This window comes from Polistes fuscatus, unplaced genomic scaffold (genome assembly GCF_010416935.1).
Source record: "Polistes fuscatus isolate 324 unplaced genomic scaffold, CU_Pfus_HIC Scaffold2, whole genome shotgun sequence".
NCBI lineage: Eukaryota > Metazoa > Arthropoda > Insecta > Hymenoptera > Vespidae > Polistes > Polistes fuscatus.
This window is the reverse complement of record NW_025113096.1, coordinates 17,936,879-17,955,103: the sequence shown is the minus strand read 5'-3', so window position 1 is coordinate 17,955,103 and position 18,225 is coordinate 17,936,879. Positions and strand designations below refer to the sequence as shown.

The 18,225-nt window shown below is 31.6% G+C and overlaps 2 protein-coding genes and 1 pseudogene across 2 annotated transcripts; all 3 read left to right on the top strand.

The window, feature by feature from the left end:
* Window positions 1-4,367: 4,367 nt before the first annotated feature.
* LOC122516144 lies at window positions 4,368-5,661 on the top strand (annotated as a pseudogene).
* Window positions 5,662-14,928: 9,267 nt separating this feature from the next.
* On the top strand, window positions 14,929-15,731 carry LOC122516418 (cytochrome P450 4C1-like). Its single transcript, XM_043634205.1, has 3 exons — window positions 14,929-15,031; window positions 15,139-15,229; window positions 15,465-15,731. The coding sequence occupies exons 1-3, from the start codon at window positions 14,939-14,941 to the stop codon at window positions 15,698-15,700; spliced, it is 420 nt and encodes a 139-aa protein (XP_043490140.1). The 5' UTR covers window positions 14,929-14,938; the 3' UTR covers window positions 15,701-15,731.
* Window positions 15,732-16,323: 592 nt separating this feature from the next.
* Window positions 16,324-17,488, top strand: LOC122516417 (cytochrome P450 4C1-like). Its single transcript, XM_043634204.1, has 5 exons — window positions 16,324-16,404; window positions 16,484-16,552; window positions 16,670-16,844; window positions 16,943-17,119; window positions 17,207-17,488. Exons 1-5 carry the CDS (start codon window positions 16,393-16,395, stop codon window positions 17,368-17,370), a joined length of 597 nt encoding a protein of 198 aa, XP_043490139.1. The 5' UTR covers window positions 16,324-16,392; the 3' UTR covers window positions 17,371-17,488.
* Window positions 17,489-18,225: the final 737 nt, after the last annotated feature.

Sequence of the window (18,225 nt, the reverse complement as noted above, 5' to 3'; positions counted from 1 at the left end):
TCTTTTACTATAGAATGGTGAGGTTTTTCTTAAGTTTCTGGATAAAATTCCAATCTAGAATTATTTTCAATAAATATCAAATCTATTCTAAATTTTGTATATATGTACATGTAAAGAAAATGTACTTTTTAGAATTTTCAAAAAATCGATCTTTTTTTTGCATTTCCGGAATGTATATATATTTAAGTATATTCTCTAAAAATTTCTAGTTGATTAGGGAAATATTCTTCACTCCATGTAAGCTGTAAACAAAAATTTTTAATTAGATGTAAACGTCTCTTTGAAACTTTAAACGCGTTTTTCTCGAAACTGTGTTTTCAAAATCGGTGAGCAAGATTTCTCCGAAACGGCTCAACCGATCAGATTTGAATTTTTTTACAATCTTCTTAAATATATTACTCAGGTATTGAATGGAGAAATAAGATTTAAAAAAATTATTACTATTTTTTTTTAACAATTTCAATCAAAAACGAAACATTTTTTTCAAATAGACGCCATTTTGTCAAAAATCAAAATATTTATTATTTTTTCGTGTGAATACCTATATATTTTTTAAATCGAACAACGAGATCTTAAAATTTAAGAAATTTGCTATATGTACATGTTTTTTATATAAATGTTAAATAAAAGGTCTTTCCAAAAAAAAATTCATAAAAAAACGTGTTTTCTGCGCTCGCAACTGGACAAAACCTCTTAAACTGAATTTGCCACGCTATCGCGGTTGGTAATGAACTTGGCAACGCTGATTGATGGATAGAGAGGAACACAGATACGTACAAAGAAACCAGGAAGCACGTGTGTGATTTTTAGTGCCATAATAAAGATAAGGAGTTTAATCAAAGAAAGAGTAAATAAAAGTGTAACGGGGAAAAAGAACTTTAATCGTCGTTTTTCTGTTCCAGAACAACCCATTGAGTTTTACTTTCCTTAAAAATCTCAACAGTATAGGAATTAAGATTATTTGTCTTATATACATATACATAGATCACAATGATATAGTGTATATGATTTAATCACGTTTAAAAGATGACATTAACTTTATGAGAGAATAAAAGTGATTTTGTCACGCACACTAGAAACGTTATACTGTATTATTCACGTTATATTGAATGCATTACGTAATTTGTTAAGCCATGACGATTTACGTCCATTCATGTTAACAGAAGTCAATTATAAAATATTATGAAATTTCTTTAACCGTTTGAGTGCCACGTGTCTTTGTTGTTTTCCCGTCCAAAAATGCCAAGCGGCGCGACAGCGCTTGTCTCATTCCCTCTCCAAGAATGCCAAGGAGCGCTATTGCGCTGTTTTCAGCTTTATACGGTAGCTGTAATTGTTTCAATTCAGTGCTGTTCTGTCATCTTTCTGAGCGTAAGTACAGATTCATCAGCGTCTTTAAATAATAGAAGAATATAATTTAAATATTTATTGCATATGTAAAAGGTATGTACAGTAAAATTTTCACTAATTTTTTTGTATTCTACAGTATAATTTGTTTATATTTTTATTTGATGCCCTTCAGCAATTAAATGCCTTCTAAACGTAAGACGAGCAATATAATAGAGGATTCGAATTACGAAAGCGATGATGGTGAAGTTATTATTTTTAAAAGAAGAAGGATTAAGTCAAGGATTAGTGTCAATTTATGCACCCGAAGATAATAAACCGAAGGAAGAAAGAGAAGCCTTCTACGACCAACTACAAAATTTAGTCGGATCATTACCAAGTAACCAACAAATGATAATCCTTGGAGATTTTAACGCCCGCATCGGAAACGAAATAATACCTGGAATAAAACAAAGGTTCAACGAAAACGTGTTAAATGACAATAGAGAACTAATGACACAGCTATGCACATTTAACGAGCTAAGGATTAATAATACATTTTACAATCATAAGGAAAACTATAAATTTACATACAGCAACACCAGAGGCTTCAGGTCTACAATTGATTACATTGTTACCAACAGATACGTCCAACCAAACCAAATATTAGATATCAGGACGTTAAATTCCGCGGATGTAGGAAGCGATCATAGCCTGCTATTAGCAAAGATAAGAATGAAGTTTAAACCCCAAAGAAATCTTGCACGAGTAACTCAAGAATTGAAAATAAACATCGAGTCACTATGGAACTTACCAACCAAACAACTATACGAGAACAGGTTGAAAGAAAAAATCGAAAAAAGCCCAATAAAAGAAGAAGATAACATAAACATAGCCTGGAAGAAACTAAGAACCAACATTTTAGAAGCTGCATATGAAGCCCTGGGAACACGAACTGTAAAAAACCGGGCTAGAATGATCAAAACTCCTTGGTTCCGCCCAGAGATTAAGGAAATATGCAAAAAAAAGAAAATAGCATACCTTAACTATAGGAAATTAAGAACACCTGAGTCATACGAAACGTATAGACGAATCCGGAATCAAACAGCGACATTAGTAAGGCAAACAAAGCAAAATTATTGGGAGATTTTTTCGAAAAGAATGGAGAGTGACTTCTATGGACTCCAAAAACAAATCTGGCGATTTATTAGAAATCAAAGAAAGGAGGTCAATGAAATGATCGAAACAAACCAGATCACAAAAGAAAATTGGATTAACTATCTAACAGAGCTCTATAAATCAGAAGAACCTCAAACGGAACTAAATACGCCAGAAATAATAACTAGAAGCGACATACAAATTGAGTCCAGTGATGTAGAAACAGCTATTCGAAGACTAAAGAATAGGAAGAGCTCAGGGCAAGATGGCATCCAAAACGAATTACTAAAATATGGTGGCCAACGTCTCACACAACAGTTAACATTCCTAATCCAAAAAATACTATGCCAACACAAAATACCTGATGAATGGCGAACCAGCACAACTATAGTTATGTTTAAAAAAGGAGACAAAAAACTACCTACAAATTACAGGGGAATAAATCTTTTAAACACTTCATTGAAACTAACAACAAAAGTTATAACGAATAAAATTAACAGCTTAACGAATCTAGAAGACGAACAACAGGGATTCAGATCAGGTAGATCATGCACAGACGCGGTTTTCATCATAAGACAGATAACAGAAAAATCAATTGAATACAACAGACCAGCATATATGTGTTTCATTGATCTGGAAAAAGCATTCGACCGTGTGCAATTAAAGGATGTTATTCACCTCCTTTATAACCGGCAAATTCCGAATAATCTTATTAAGACCATAGAGAACATCTATAGAAACAACAAGATCCAAGCAAAGATAAATGGCGCCTTGACTGAACCGATTGATGCAGGTCGTGTTATCCGACAAGGGGATTCCCTAAGTCCCCTGCTTTTTAACATCATTATGGACGAAATAATAAGAAACGTAAGACTGCTAAAAGGATATAAAATGGGCAGTGAAGAAATAACCATCCTATGCTATGCTGATGACGCTGTATTAGTGACCGAAAATGAGGATGATCTACAACGTCTACTACACCGATTTAACTGCATAGCCAAATCATTCAACATGAAAATATCGGCCCAGAAAACTAAATGCATGACAACATCAAAGACGCCGTTAAGATGCAAACTGGAAATTGAAGGGAAGGTTATTCAGCAGGAAATGAGATTTAAGTACCTAGGAATAGAAATCTCAGGATATGGTGATGTTGAAGCAGAGGTAAGAGAACAGACAATGAAGGCATCCAGAATAGCGGGTTGTTTGAATGACACAATATGGCGAAACAAAAACATTGACATAGAGACCAAAGCAAGAATCTACAAGGCAATGGTAAGACCTATTATGTCACATACCGCAGAAACTCGACCAGACACGGCGAAAACGAAACAGTTACTAGAGACAACCGAAATGAGAATTCTTCGCAGAATAGCTGGAAAAACACTACTGGATCGAGAGAGAAGTGAACATATAAGAAGAACATGCAAAGTGGAAAACATTAACGAATGGATACTAAAAAGAAAAAAAGAATGGAACGAACATATTAACAGAATGGACAACGGAAGAATTGTCAGAATTGCACGGGATAAGTCACCGGTAGGCCGCAGAAGCACGGGACGCCCACGAAAACGATGGTGCGACAATTTAACAGTGCAATAGGCAGAAAAACGTCGTTACGAAACAGGCAATTTGCCTAAACTAAAGAAAGAAGAAGAAGAAGAAGAAGAAAGATTAATGTTATCGACGATTCTGTTTCTGACATTAATATTCTTAATACTGGTGACATTTCAAAATATATCATGGTTACGGAAAATGAATACATTGACCAAGGCAATTCATTTCAATTCATTGAAATGTCGGGACCGCGATGCCGTTTATCTAATAGAACCAAACCGATTGAATATTTTAATCTTTTTTTCACGAATTCTCTTTGGGCAATAATGGTTGAGGAAACAAACAAATATGCAGAAGAAATGTTATTAAAATCCACAAGAACTGATAACTCTAGAATGGTAAATTGGTATCCTGTCACTATTCTGGAACTGAAGGCATTTGTAGCCGTACTATTGGAAATGGGGATAACAAATAGACCAACAATATATTAATATTGGACTGAAAGTTCTAGAGCAATTCCTTGGTTTAAGAAGATGTTCTCAAGGAACAGATTTAAAAATATTTTAAGATGTTTTCATATCGTTGATAATAAAAAATGTTTTCCACCGGGACACGAAAAATATGATCCATGTGCTAAATTCAATCCGATTGTTGAGCACGCTAATCGGATCTTTCAAACATATTACACTCCACACAAAATGTTACACAATATTTACCCAACAAGAAGCATCATAAATAGGGTATTAAGTTTTGGATATTGTGTGATGCAATATCAAAATATTGTGTAGCATTTTATTGTTATCAATGTGCACAATCAAAGAATTCGCAAAATGGGCTTGTTTATGACGTTGTAACAAAATTATTGCAAGATGCTGATTGTTTAGATAAAGGATATCACGTATATGTTGACAATTATTTTACAAGCACTGCGTTAGCCAAATTTTTACATTCAAGAAATACTTATATAACGGGAACAATCAGGAGAAATAGGAAAGATATCCCCAAGGAAGCTAAGGAATTAAAAGTTGGAGAAACGAAATATTTTCGCGATGCCGAGGTGCTTCTATGTGCACATCGTGAAAAAAAGAGTTCAAAGAACCCCGTTTTGTTAATTTCTACGGAGGCATTGGCAGCGAATGTAACATTAACTCAAAATCGCTATGGAAGAGAAAGACAAAAAACAAAACCACAGATTATCAATTCATATAATAATTATATGGGTGGTGTAGACGAGTCGGAAAAAATGTTATATACCTATCTGGACGAACGTCGTACAGTGAAGTATTGGAAAAAGTGACCTTCGATATATTTACAAGAATGGTATTAAATTCGTATTTGTTGTACAAGGAAACTGTGGGAAGAGAAGCAATGTCACGGCTTCGATATATATCGAATATTATTTCGGAAATAGAACATGAATGGTTAGGAACAAGGGAAAATGAATTAAACATAAGGGGGAAAAAGGTATACGGACTAGAAAAACTACCAAGACGCAATTTGAGGCGTTGCGTAGTTTGCAGTACTAAAAACAGTACTATAAAAAGGTCTAGATTAATTTGTGTAGAATGTAGAAAAGGTTTTCATGCATTATGCTTTGACAAGCATATTTGTGCATTTTAATTATATATTATATTATATATTATATATTATATATGTAGGATTCGTGAAAAAATTGGGCCGTTGGACAGACTGGACCGGGACTCGAACCCGGATCTTCCGCTTTCCGGGCGACTGCTCTTTAACCAATTGAGCTATCCAGGGCCCACCGTCCAATCTCCTCACGAATGCCTATTTAAGTGTTTGGCTTGAAGGTGCTCGCATCCCACATATATTATAATTGAAATTAAAATTTGTTCTTTTACTAGCTGTATCATTCTTTTACTTTTACCTAAAATAAAGTGGTAACCGTAAAGTCGCGCATCGACAGAAACCGAGCGTGTCGCGGTTATCGGTTTCGCAGCCTAGAGCGTTGGCATTGTTCGAGGGACAGGGGAGAAGCGCAAAATCGCTCCGTGGCACTCAAACGGTTAACCCCTTGCATTATTTTGACGAGTCTGACTCGTGATGAAATTTTTAGGCCAAACATGGATGTCACGAGTCGGGCTCGTTGTTCAGTTCCAGATCAAACATGAATACCACGAGCTTGACTCGTACTCGACATTTCAGGCCGAACATGAATATTACGAGTCCGACTCGTACTCGACATCTTGCGGTCGGTCGTAAAAATAGGTTTCAAATTTCGGCACGCGTGCTCCACCGCTCGCCTTTCACCGCGATGATCGAGGCAGCCACGTTTGGCCTGGCGTTTCCTGAGGTTCCGAATAGTGCAAGGGGTTAAGAGGTGAGATGCAGTCAGGATTTTCAAAAAATAGATTTGTTTTTTTTTTTACATTTTCTTGAAGTACGTTTCGAAAATATTCTCTGAAAATTTCAAGGTAATCCGATGAATAGTTTCCGAGATATTCTACAATTGATAGGTAGTGAACGGAAGCAGCAAGCAACCGTTTTCAACTCGCTTATTATATTTTATTAATAGTCTCGTGGAAACAATAAAAGAAGAAGAATCATCAATAGCTGAAAATAAAGAAAAGAATTAATTGACTGTATAATCTTGTTATGTATCACTATATTTGTGTTCAAAAACTTATTCGATTATTTTATTATGAATCGTAGCGAAGGTTCTAGAGAACTTCAGAGATTTAGTAATTTTCGAAAGTCACGTACCGTTAAGGCCTTACATACGTCTAGTAGCGTAAAAATGCGCTAAAAAAAATTTTTTTAGTAGGGATAACAGTAGAAATTAATAAAAATAAATAGTACACATTGTTTATTTGTATTTAAACTTTATAAAACATTTTATTCTACTTTATTTTTATAAAAATTACTGTATAAAAAATCACGTGATCAACAACACTAAAAAAAAAAAGTTGCTCCACGGTCGGCATCATATTTCCAGTAAATGTTGATCGATGTACAAAATTTTAAAAAATTCTTGTAAAATAATATTGTAATAGTAGAGTAATTGCAGTAGTAGTGCAGTTGTCGAGCTGGAATTTTGAATTTTGGAAAATTTAGCAATTTACGACAGTTTAAAAAAGTATGCGTTTACGTCATAAATTTTACACTTAAATTATTTTTATAAGATGTATAATCAAAATATCAAAAATCCGTCTTGACAACTATAAAGTAAGTGATTTTGAATATTTAAAAAAAATCGCATTAAAAAATATTAAAAACTCTATGAGTTATCATGCTGACCATGGTGGAAAAAGTTGTTTCGAGAAATACCCGTTTAAAGTTTTAAGTGTGTCAAACAAAAGACGGCTATCCGTGCGCACCAAACTCTCTTCGAGCAGTCACATTTTCTATCATAACTTTGGATCTATGGGGAAATTTTGCAATCGACTTTCACAGAAATAAGACTAAAATTATAGAGAACAACAATCTGTTAAAAAAAATTGATTCTAGGAAAATTCTGGACGTATTTAAGGCCTTAAAAGACAAAATGTTTTAAATCTGAAAACAACGGAACGAGATGAACGTATTACAAGTTCATTAGCTAAAAAAATGAAAATGTGACATAAAAGATGATGTACCTAATGATAGTCGGGTTAAATATAAAATAATAAACTTTATTTCTGTATTACGGCCATTTCGAATCTTGTAAAGTGCAAAAAGTGTAATGTGATGTGAAATTTCAGACAGTCAGCACACGTAGTCTGGGATTTAAAATTACGGTATCATGTGATGATTGTGTTAACGATAACATTCCTTGTATATAATAATGTAAGTAATTATTTAATTAGTATTTCTATAAGTACATAAATTCAGTGTAAGATTGGAAAACTCTTTTAGAAATTTACACAATACTATCTGTCAGTACAAAAAAAGCATATTTTAATTAACTTATATTTATACAAATAATTGAAACATTTAAGAATTTCAAAAGCTTACCATATATTATATCTTAAGTACATAGATGAACATAATGCATTATATCTACATTTTCTCCGTTAGTAGTTTCTAAAATTGTTGCTAGTCTGTTTAAATTTTTTAATATCGAGTCTATATAGGTTGAATGAAACTTTTCTTTGAATACTGGACTTAAGATTTTTCGATGAATTTTCCAATTTCATGCTTGAAATAAAAGAATATTTCTTACTTAAATTTCTTACGTTGTTTCTCTTTTATATATTCATTAGTTAAAAATTAGGAAAAAAAAATTCATTTTATACGTATATATTTTTGAGAGACTGTAAACATTCTATGCTCAGATAAAGATAAGTACTACTTTTACCAGTATTCCTTTGTAAGACATTTAAAATATTCTTTTGGATTATTATATATATATTATAACATATGAACGTGTTGATTACCTTTAATAGTAAACAACCCATTACCCAGAGCAGGTTTGAAAAAATCATATATCAGATTTTTCTCATAACTGTTAGACCTTTTTGTTATAATCTAAAAAGAAAACAAAAAATTAAACAAAAATAAAAAGCAAAGAATAACATAAATTAAACTCGCGTTTACTCAATAAACGGCATTACAGTAAATCTGATGAATTTTACCTCAATATATTTAGGATCATCAAATAATATAAATAATTTTAGACCTATCCAGAATTGCCATGGCGATGTATATTTGATAGATAGTTTTAACATTTTATTGGTAACATCTAAAATAAATATCTTTAACAGCGTTAACATAAGTATAGATATTACAAATATAAAATAAAACCATACCTTCCATATCCCCAAGAAGCAAATACAGGTTTCCAATGAGAGGAAAAGCTTTTGGTCCCGAGAATCCTTTGACCATATTAAATTCAAAAAACTTATTTATTAAATATTTAATTATATAGTATAATATAATTGTTATTGCTGTTTTATCAATAAGTGTATCGATATACTCCATGATGAGTTAAGCAAACTAAAAATTACAGAAGAAGTAAAATTTGTTTAAATATAACACTAGGACCACCTCTCGTAACTTTGGAAAGAATATTTTTTAAGAACAATGCATAAAATTCTAGTACACTTCGCGTCTTAACAACATGTCTTAACAACAATCCTTAGATGCTTCACTTGGATATGTCTTTAACACTATCACTTTCTTCGTCGGCTTCGTCGGAATTCGGTTCTACCCATGGCTTCATGAAATCGACCACCGTGGTCGTTTGCTGAGGGCCTTTATGATTCCCTACTCTTTCCACTACGTATCGGTTATTGCGCAATGTTTTTGTAATGCGATTTGGGCTAAAGTATTTCGCCACTAACTTCAAACCCGGGCCTGATTGCGTCTATGCCAGTCAAAAAGGGCAAAATTTCGTTAATTTTAGGCTGGAATTCGAAAATTTGATCTAAGGGTAACTCGACGACGGTAAATTGAAAAGTGCTAATTTTTTGCAATCGGACAGCGCGTTTTTAAGGAAATGGGTTAAAAAGGATAAAAAATGGATTTATCTTTGAATCTAGGCATTAAATCGAGAAAAGCTTCAAACAAAAGTTTTAGAGAATAAAAAATGTTCTACGGTTTATCTTCGTATGTGCAAAAATAAGCGAGAGACAGATGGTAAAAGTAAATGTAAGAGTGTGGAAGCAAGTCCCGCCTTTTCATCGGTTTTTACACGCGAGAGGGCTAGTTGCGTGCTAGCGTTCGTGTGTACTAATACACGAACGAAGGATCTTGATCAATCTTTGGGCCTCTCGGTCTTGAATGCAAGTGCGAGTGAGAGTAGAAATCGATATTTCTCCCTTTCAATTTGTTTATGATATCGCATAAACAAATTGTTTGGCAACTTCCGGAGTTAGCTCATTCTCGTGAAATAATAACTTTAGCACAATGATGAACACCTTTTATGAAGGGATTTACAAATTGGAACAGTAATAACTTTATAACGTTTACATAAAAAGACGATTACTTAATTATAATGACAAGCAAGAAAAAGCAAATGATGAATACTTAAAATTATGAATAAACCTAAAACTGTTAACTGATAATTGTGACTGTAACTATTAAGAGAAAAAACTACGCAGGGCTGAAAAAGAGCTTCTTATATGTACTAACATTACCCCTGATGGGAGTTTACTTGCACCTATTCCCACGAGCGCATTGCGCTGTCATAATCAGTTCCATGAGCATTTCAAGAAGTCGTATATGCGGAGGCTGCATTTGCCATATAATGCAGTGGCAGTAATTAATATGATTTAATATATATTTTTGATCGCTCTGGCACCTACGGTTTCTAACTTTATTCCGTCGCAGATATTTAGTTTCTGCTGATAGATTTAACGTTTCTCTAACGCTCATCCGTTCTTCTTATTCTAACGCATAGCGGATGTACGTCTAGGCATACGTAGGGATTTCACTTTTGGAAGGCGCGTGTACCGCCGTAGAGGACAAATAGGTCGAATAGATGCCAGAAGTAGGGAGGAGTCTTCCCGGTATGCTACGTAGTGGAAAAGTACTAAGAGAGATTGAATATTAGAAAGGCAAAAAAATAATGTTAAGAAATTATGTTCGTAGCAAGACGTCACATTTTGTTATACGCCAAAGAAGTATAACTTCTTACGTTCGTATATAAGTACATACACCTGTGTTGTTTTATAAATCGCTTGTAAAACTATTCAAAAATACACTTTCAAGTAAAAATTCCAATTCGTTCAAAAGTTATAAGCGATTAAGTGAGTGTCCTACATTCAAATGTCGGAGCACGTTGTATGTAATAATACGGAGCGGTTGAGTTTATTTTCAAACGCGTTTCTCTCGAAAAAACTTTTTCCAATTTGTATACATTCTAGCTCAAAAGTTTCCCACTGATCATTTTGAAATTTGATATATAACTTTTTCATATAAACGCGCTCTGTCTGAACTAAAATCTTAACAATATCTTTGTTCAAAGTATTTTTTTATTCTAAAAAAAGAGGAAAAATGGAAAAAATCATGCTTTATGTTCATACCTTTCTAAAAATACTTATTTTCAGTTTTTTTTTACGGAAAATGAAGTTTACGTATTATAGACACATATAAAAAAGTGTATGCGTACAATGTACACATGTCAGACGTGAAACTTCTTTGGCAAACTAACTTTTAAATCTCGTTTATATTTATACTAATCTAAAGCTTTAGATTTCCGAGGCTTAGAGGGAGGGAAAAAGGAAGGTATGTAAGGAACTTAATGAATTTAATTGTAATTATAATAATAAAAGTGTGCGCGAAAATTAATACAAATTATAAATTTAATATTTTTAATTTATTTCTTCGATATTTACATTAATTGATGCGATTTCTATTGGAATTGTTGTGACCAAAGCATTACGATAACTAAAATATGCAAAATATAAGTTCGTGTTTCAACATTATCTAAATATCTTTTAAAAATAGCATCTGTTGTCGTTCCTGAATTTGTAGTTGGTATGTTTGGATTATTATTTAACTGTAAAGTTAATTATTATTCTAGAAAGTTAATTGAAAAAATTTAATTACATAAAAAATGCTACGTTCGCCCTTTCTCACTCTTTCTCAATCGGTCTGAATCGCTCGCTCTCTCACTCTTCTCGGACAAAAACGTCTCACATTTTCTTGTCACTAATATTAATATTATTGCCTTTCATCCGTAAAAATTGTACCCTCATGCGTGCAAAGAAGTTTCACTTCAAAAAAAAGTTCTCTGTGCGATTAATTTAAAATAAAAATTGCGGCCTCCAAGATGTACACAACAAACTGCTATGTCGGATGGTGTCACATTACGTCGAACCGAGCAGCCTACCGCACGAGATGGAGATTATTTGTATAGGAATTCTATGGGAATAAAGAATTCTAAAGGTGTTAATAATCTAAAGAAAAACCAAAATAAATAGGTAATATTTTCTAAAAGCTTAAGTTACAGGCGATAGAAATAATTCTAAGATATTAGGTCTCCTCAAAAGAAAGGATCTCATGCTCGTTCCCCCTTATGTAAACAAATGCAAGTTTAAATGGGTAAAATTCCGATAGCTGTGAAAGATACTCTCTCGCTAAGGCGTTACAGGCGTTAAAAGAAAGAAATATCGACGACCAATAGGGAATCTGTGATTTAATAAGAAATGCTCTGTAGGAAATGGAGAGTCCTTCCCCTCCCACTATGTGCGGGGTATAAGAGACGGACACCTGACCGGAATAGAAGGAGTAATATTGAAAGTTATATAGGCTTATATAGAGAGTTACATACAGAGTGATATACAGAGATAGATGCATATATATATAAGTACGAATAATTTATAATAAGCCTGAAATCTGTAAGTGTTTAAGTCTTAAGTGCGACTATATATATATAAAGGGAGTTTTTTACTTGTATTTTGTTCTATTTTCTTGTGTTTTGTTAGAATATATGATCCATATTTTGTACTACTTCGTCTCAACTGTTATTCACCCCGACCTTTAATCGAACAGATGGCGACATTCAATGCGCGGCAGCTGATATCTCCGTTACTTTTCCAGGAAAATTTTTGAAAATTTCAGAATATATTCTCAAATATATGTTTAAAATGATCTTACGATATCAATAAAAATTCCATATGTGTAAAAAAAATTCATGATAATCACAGTAAAAACGCCGTCTTACACTTTTCTTCCCACTTAAATAAAAATAGAATGGATACGTATAATAAATGGATTTTATTTTATTTTGAATAATTGAAATAAAAGCTACGTACAAAAGTGAATATACGAAATAGAAAGTATGTCCTATACTTGTCTTATATTTTCATATAGCGATGAATTTTCTTAAAACAATGAATGCATAAGTATCGCTTATGAAGGCAATCATTACAAAAAGTTGTCACATTGTTTGTGGTATTTCGCGCGGTTTTACTTTTATAATTAGACTGAAATTTACACATAACTTCCTTCCTTCCTTTCTTCCTGAGTAAAGTAATTCTGCTTGTACCTTTTCCATCTTACACCTCCTCCATTACTATCTCTATCTCTCTCTCTCCACACGTTCTTTTTCGTCGTCATCGTCTACCCCCTTCTATCATAAATAACCACCCCCCTCTCTCCTATTACTTATTTTTCTTATGTACGTACAAACGATACACGGCCTTGCGTTATTGTATTTAATTACATACTCTTTCTTTCTTACTTTTATCTATACATCCGCGCGCACACGAATCGAATGCTGTTTCAAAGTTCGTTTAGTAAAAACCTGTAACATTGCATAGAATTTCTGCTTATAGATAGAAGCAAATCACGTTACATTTTTATCTAAAACTTATTAAGTATCTTACATTCGTTGAATAATTATTTATTTAGAAAATCGACCATCATAGTAAAGTAATAACAAAATGTTTAATGTATATGTCTAGAATAAATGTGACATCGTGAATAAATTAAAAGTTATAAATTATTTACGTCTACTATGTAGAATTGTATAATCAACATCATTAGCATAATTTTTATTATTATCAACATCTAATAGAGCAATTGTAATAAAGAGGGAAAAGAGAAAAAAAAAGAATAAAAAACGATTAGAGATAAAAGTATTCTTTCCTCGTAAGCATATACGAATTCTTACGGAGTCTATCACAGACACAAGTGAAATAACATTACAAAAAATTATAATTCTTTTCTATTCTTGAATATAACTATCCTTGCCTAATATAAAAACCAATATTTTTAATATCAAAATATCATGCATGAATCGTGAAAATAATCGTACGTCATAAAATATAAATATATCAATTAGTTTTTTTTAGTCGATATAAATTAGTTTTATTTTGTTTGAATATAATTAATAATTTGACGTTATCGTATGTGAATTAAAAGTTTAGGAATTTGCGAATAAGATTGGGATATATAAAAAGGATCTGTATTCAAATGTGTCTCCACCGAGAAGTACTCTCCCATTATTTCTCGATTATCGCAAGGGACATTATCGAAAACTATAAATATCAATTCAATCGCATCTGTACTGGTAGATAAATGTATATATTCGTGTAAAAGTTGCTGGGAGCTAAATATTCGTTTCATTCTGACAAAACTCTGAGAAAACGCTAATAAATCCCCGAAAAACTTTGACGCATTCTTTAAAAAATGCTGAGGTGCGACCAGATGTAAAAATGTCTCTACAATATTAGTGTATTATTTCATAAGATAGGAAAAACTATGTGTTACATCTCGAATAACTAAAACTAATCCTCAATCTTATACAACGATGCAAAACGAAGTTATTTTAATCTGATCATAATCAATATACTTCTTGCTATTCGTTAGATTTTCTTGATTACCTCGTAGTTATTTATAAGTATAATACGAAATCAAATAAAAAAAAGGGAAAAAAACAAGATTTTTTTTAAAATAGATGATTTATATTCTATTAATTATTTTGCTCTAAACTTGGAAACTACATTGCCATACGTATATGCAAATTAGTATTCCTACATGCAGTCTTTGACGTGTGAATAAATTATGTTCTTAGTCTTATATAAATAGGCTTTCCGTTTGCTTATACATTGTCACTTATTGTTAAAACGCGAAGTGTACTAGAATTTTATGCACCGTTCTTACATAATATTCGATCCAAAGTTACAAAAGGTGTTCATAGTGTTATATTTAAACAAATTTTACTTCTTCTGTAATTTTTAGTTTGCTTAATTCATCATGGAGTATATCGATACACTTATTGATAAAACAGCAATAGCAATTATATTATACTATATAATTAAATATTTAATAAATAAGTTTTTTGAATTTAATATGGTCAAAGGATTCTCGGGACCAAAAGCTTTTCCTCTCATTGGAAACCTGTATTTGTTTCTTGGGGATATGGAAGGTATGGTTGTATTTCATATGTGTCATATCTATACTTATGTTAACGCTGTTAAAGATATTTATTTTAGATGTTACCAATAAAATGTTAAAACTATCTACCAAATATGCATCACCATGGCGATTCTGGATAGGTCCAAAATTATTTATAATATTTGATGATCCTAAATATATTGAGGTAAAATTCATCAGATTTACCGTAATGCCGTTTACTGACTAAACGCGAGTTTAATTTATGTTATTCTTTGCTTTTTATTTTTGTTTAATTTTTTGTTTTCTTTTTAGATTATAACAAAAAGGTCTAACAGTTATGAGAAAAATCTGATATATGATTTTTTCAAACCGGCTCTGGGTAATGGGTTGTTTACTATTAAAGGTAATCAACACGTTCATATGTTATAATATATATATAATAATCCAAAAGAATATTTTAAATGTCTTACAAAGGAATACTGGTAAAAGTAGTACTTTTCTTTATCTGAGCATATGTTTACAGTCTCAAAAAAATACATGCGTATAGGATAAATTTTTTTTTCTCATTTTTTAACTAATGAATATAAAAAAAGAAACAACGTAAGAAATTTTAGTAAGAAATATTCTTTTATTTGAAGCATTAAAGTGGGAAATTCATCGAAAAATCTTAAGTCCAGTATTCAAAGAAAAGTTTCATTCAACCTATATAGACTCGATAATTAAAAATTCAAACAGACTAGCAACAATTTTAGAAACTACTAACGGAGAAAATGTAGATATCATGCATTATGTTCATCTATGTACTTTAGATATAATATATGGTAAGCTTATGAAATTCTTAAATGTTTCAATTATTTGTATAAATATAAGTTAAATAAAATATGCTTTTTTTGTACTGACAGATAGCTTTTTAGGTCGTGATCTTGATTTGCAGAACAATCCCGAATGCAAACTTGATGAATATATGTCAGAGTAATAAAATAAAAAGAATATTTTAATATTTATAATGTAATAGCAATTTTAGTCTATATATGTTTTCTCTTATTTTTTAAACTTATTCAGACTCATGGATACGGCTTTTCAAAGGACCGTCAAAGTCTGGTTACATCCTAATATTATTTTTAACAATTCATCTCTGGGAAAGAGAGTACAGAAACTTTTATCTCACTTTAATAAAATCACGAACGAGGTATAAATAAAAAGATTATTCTTATTTTAAATTATTTAATTTTATCGAAATATTCCATAGCCTAAACAAAATAATATTTTACTAATGTATATAAATTTCATTCGTCAAGATTATACGAGAAAAAAAAAGTCATTGCAAAAAGATAAAATCACTCCAGAATTGGAAGCGTCAGATGCAAGTAAGTGTAACAGTTTAAAAACAAGTTTTATTGTTGATCAATTTACGAATAGAAAACTTTTATAATAATGCTAAATAATAAATTATATATTTTTCTGAATAAAGGACAAAATACAAGTACATTTCTTGATTTGCTATTTAAATCATTTTACGAGACAGGAGAATATTCGGAACAAGATATTCGTGATGAAATTCATACAATGGTTTTTGCAGTAAGTTTAATTTATTTTAGATTGTTTACCAATTTTTTTTATTTAATAAAGGTGAAATATAATTTGTAATACGTTTTAGGGAAGCGACACTACATCTGGAACACTTACTTTTCTATTCTTAATGCTTGCCACATTTCCGGAAGTTCAAGTATGCACAAATAGCATTTGAATAGTATATAAAAAATCAAATATATTTTTATACTAACATTTTATTATATTTTTCTCTTTATTATATTTCTTTCTTTATTATATTTTCTGATTGCAGCAACGAGTATACGAAGAGTTGTACCAAATGTACGGCTCAAGCGATCCCAAAAATGTTCCTATTACACTTGAAGATATTAAAAAAATGAAGTATTTGGAGCGTGTTATCAAGGAGACATTACGACTCTTTCCTCCTGCTCCTGTCCTTGGTCGAGTTTTACAAAAAGATGTGAAAGGTATTCCTACATATACTACATGACTACATGTATATATTTTTTACCATTCGCATTATTGTTTTATGTAGTAATTATATGTGTTTATTTAATTTATTTAGTGGACGAGAATGTAGTAATACCGAAAGATTGTGATCTACTGCTTATTATACTTACACTTCATCGAAACGATAAATATTGGAAGGACCCTTTAACATTTAATCCTGATCGGTTTTTACCAGGCAATTACGATCGTAAATGTTTTTTACCATTCAGTGCTGGAAGAAGAGACTGCATAGGTAATACCACATTTTTATAGATACTTGAATTTATATTCGAAACAGTTATTTTGCGAAATACATATATATTTAATATCACTTTTACAGGTCAGACATTAGCAATGATCGAAATGAAGGGAATAGTTGCTACATTATTAAGAAAATTTGTTGTACGAATAGATAATCCAGTAATAGTTAAAGATATTGACCTGAAATGCATCGTTACCTTGAAACCAGCGAAATCTGTATTATTAAGATTCTACAAAAGATAATATCTGACATTTTTGTCAATACTCTGTTCAAAAGTGCGATAGAAATATTTGCCGGGAGACAACTCTCGACGTAACACGGCTCAACTATCTAAAATAAGATATAAAAATTATAAACTGACGTCTACGTTTTCATAGGTTGTGCCTTGTTCGTAGCTCCTACATAACGGCAAACTTGATAGCTGACGACGAAGAGAGGCTAACGAAGTCGAAACTAGAAAATAAGAGCAAGCGAGTCGTCGAGTAGGCAAAAATTGCGATAGCAACTTCGAACATTGTTTCCAAAAATGGAAATCTCCTCGCCATAGAGGAAAAGATCGACATTCTTTCGCCAACTCTCTGATAGCTACGTTCAATAAAATCTTATATTGCTTTTATTTTATTTAACATATATATAGTAATATCTTTTTATTTTATTGCTTTACTTGTTAACTTTATATTTCTTTATTTGTTACAAGCGATATCGTTCAGTGTTTTAATATTAGAGTATCTATCAATCTACTCTATGTTCCACTTTTGTTCATAAAATTCTTTATTTTACTTTATAATTTTACTTTTTTATTATATTGCATAGTATAAATTTAATTTCGTCTATTACGTCCTTATTATTATAATTAATCGTATGTATTTTAACTTATTATTCTTTAATATATCATTTCCTATTGTAGTTATATTTCTTTTGGTGCGTCTGGGAAAAAATGTTTTGATTGAATTTTTACAATGCGTACGCATTCCGACCAAAACAAACTTCCGAAAGTGATCGATGTCTTCCGGTTTTTACGATGGGCGGGAAAAGAGATTTCAAATTTACAGTATGAAATAATTCGATTTATCTCCCTTACATTTAGTGTGGACTGA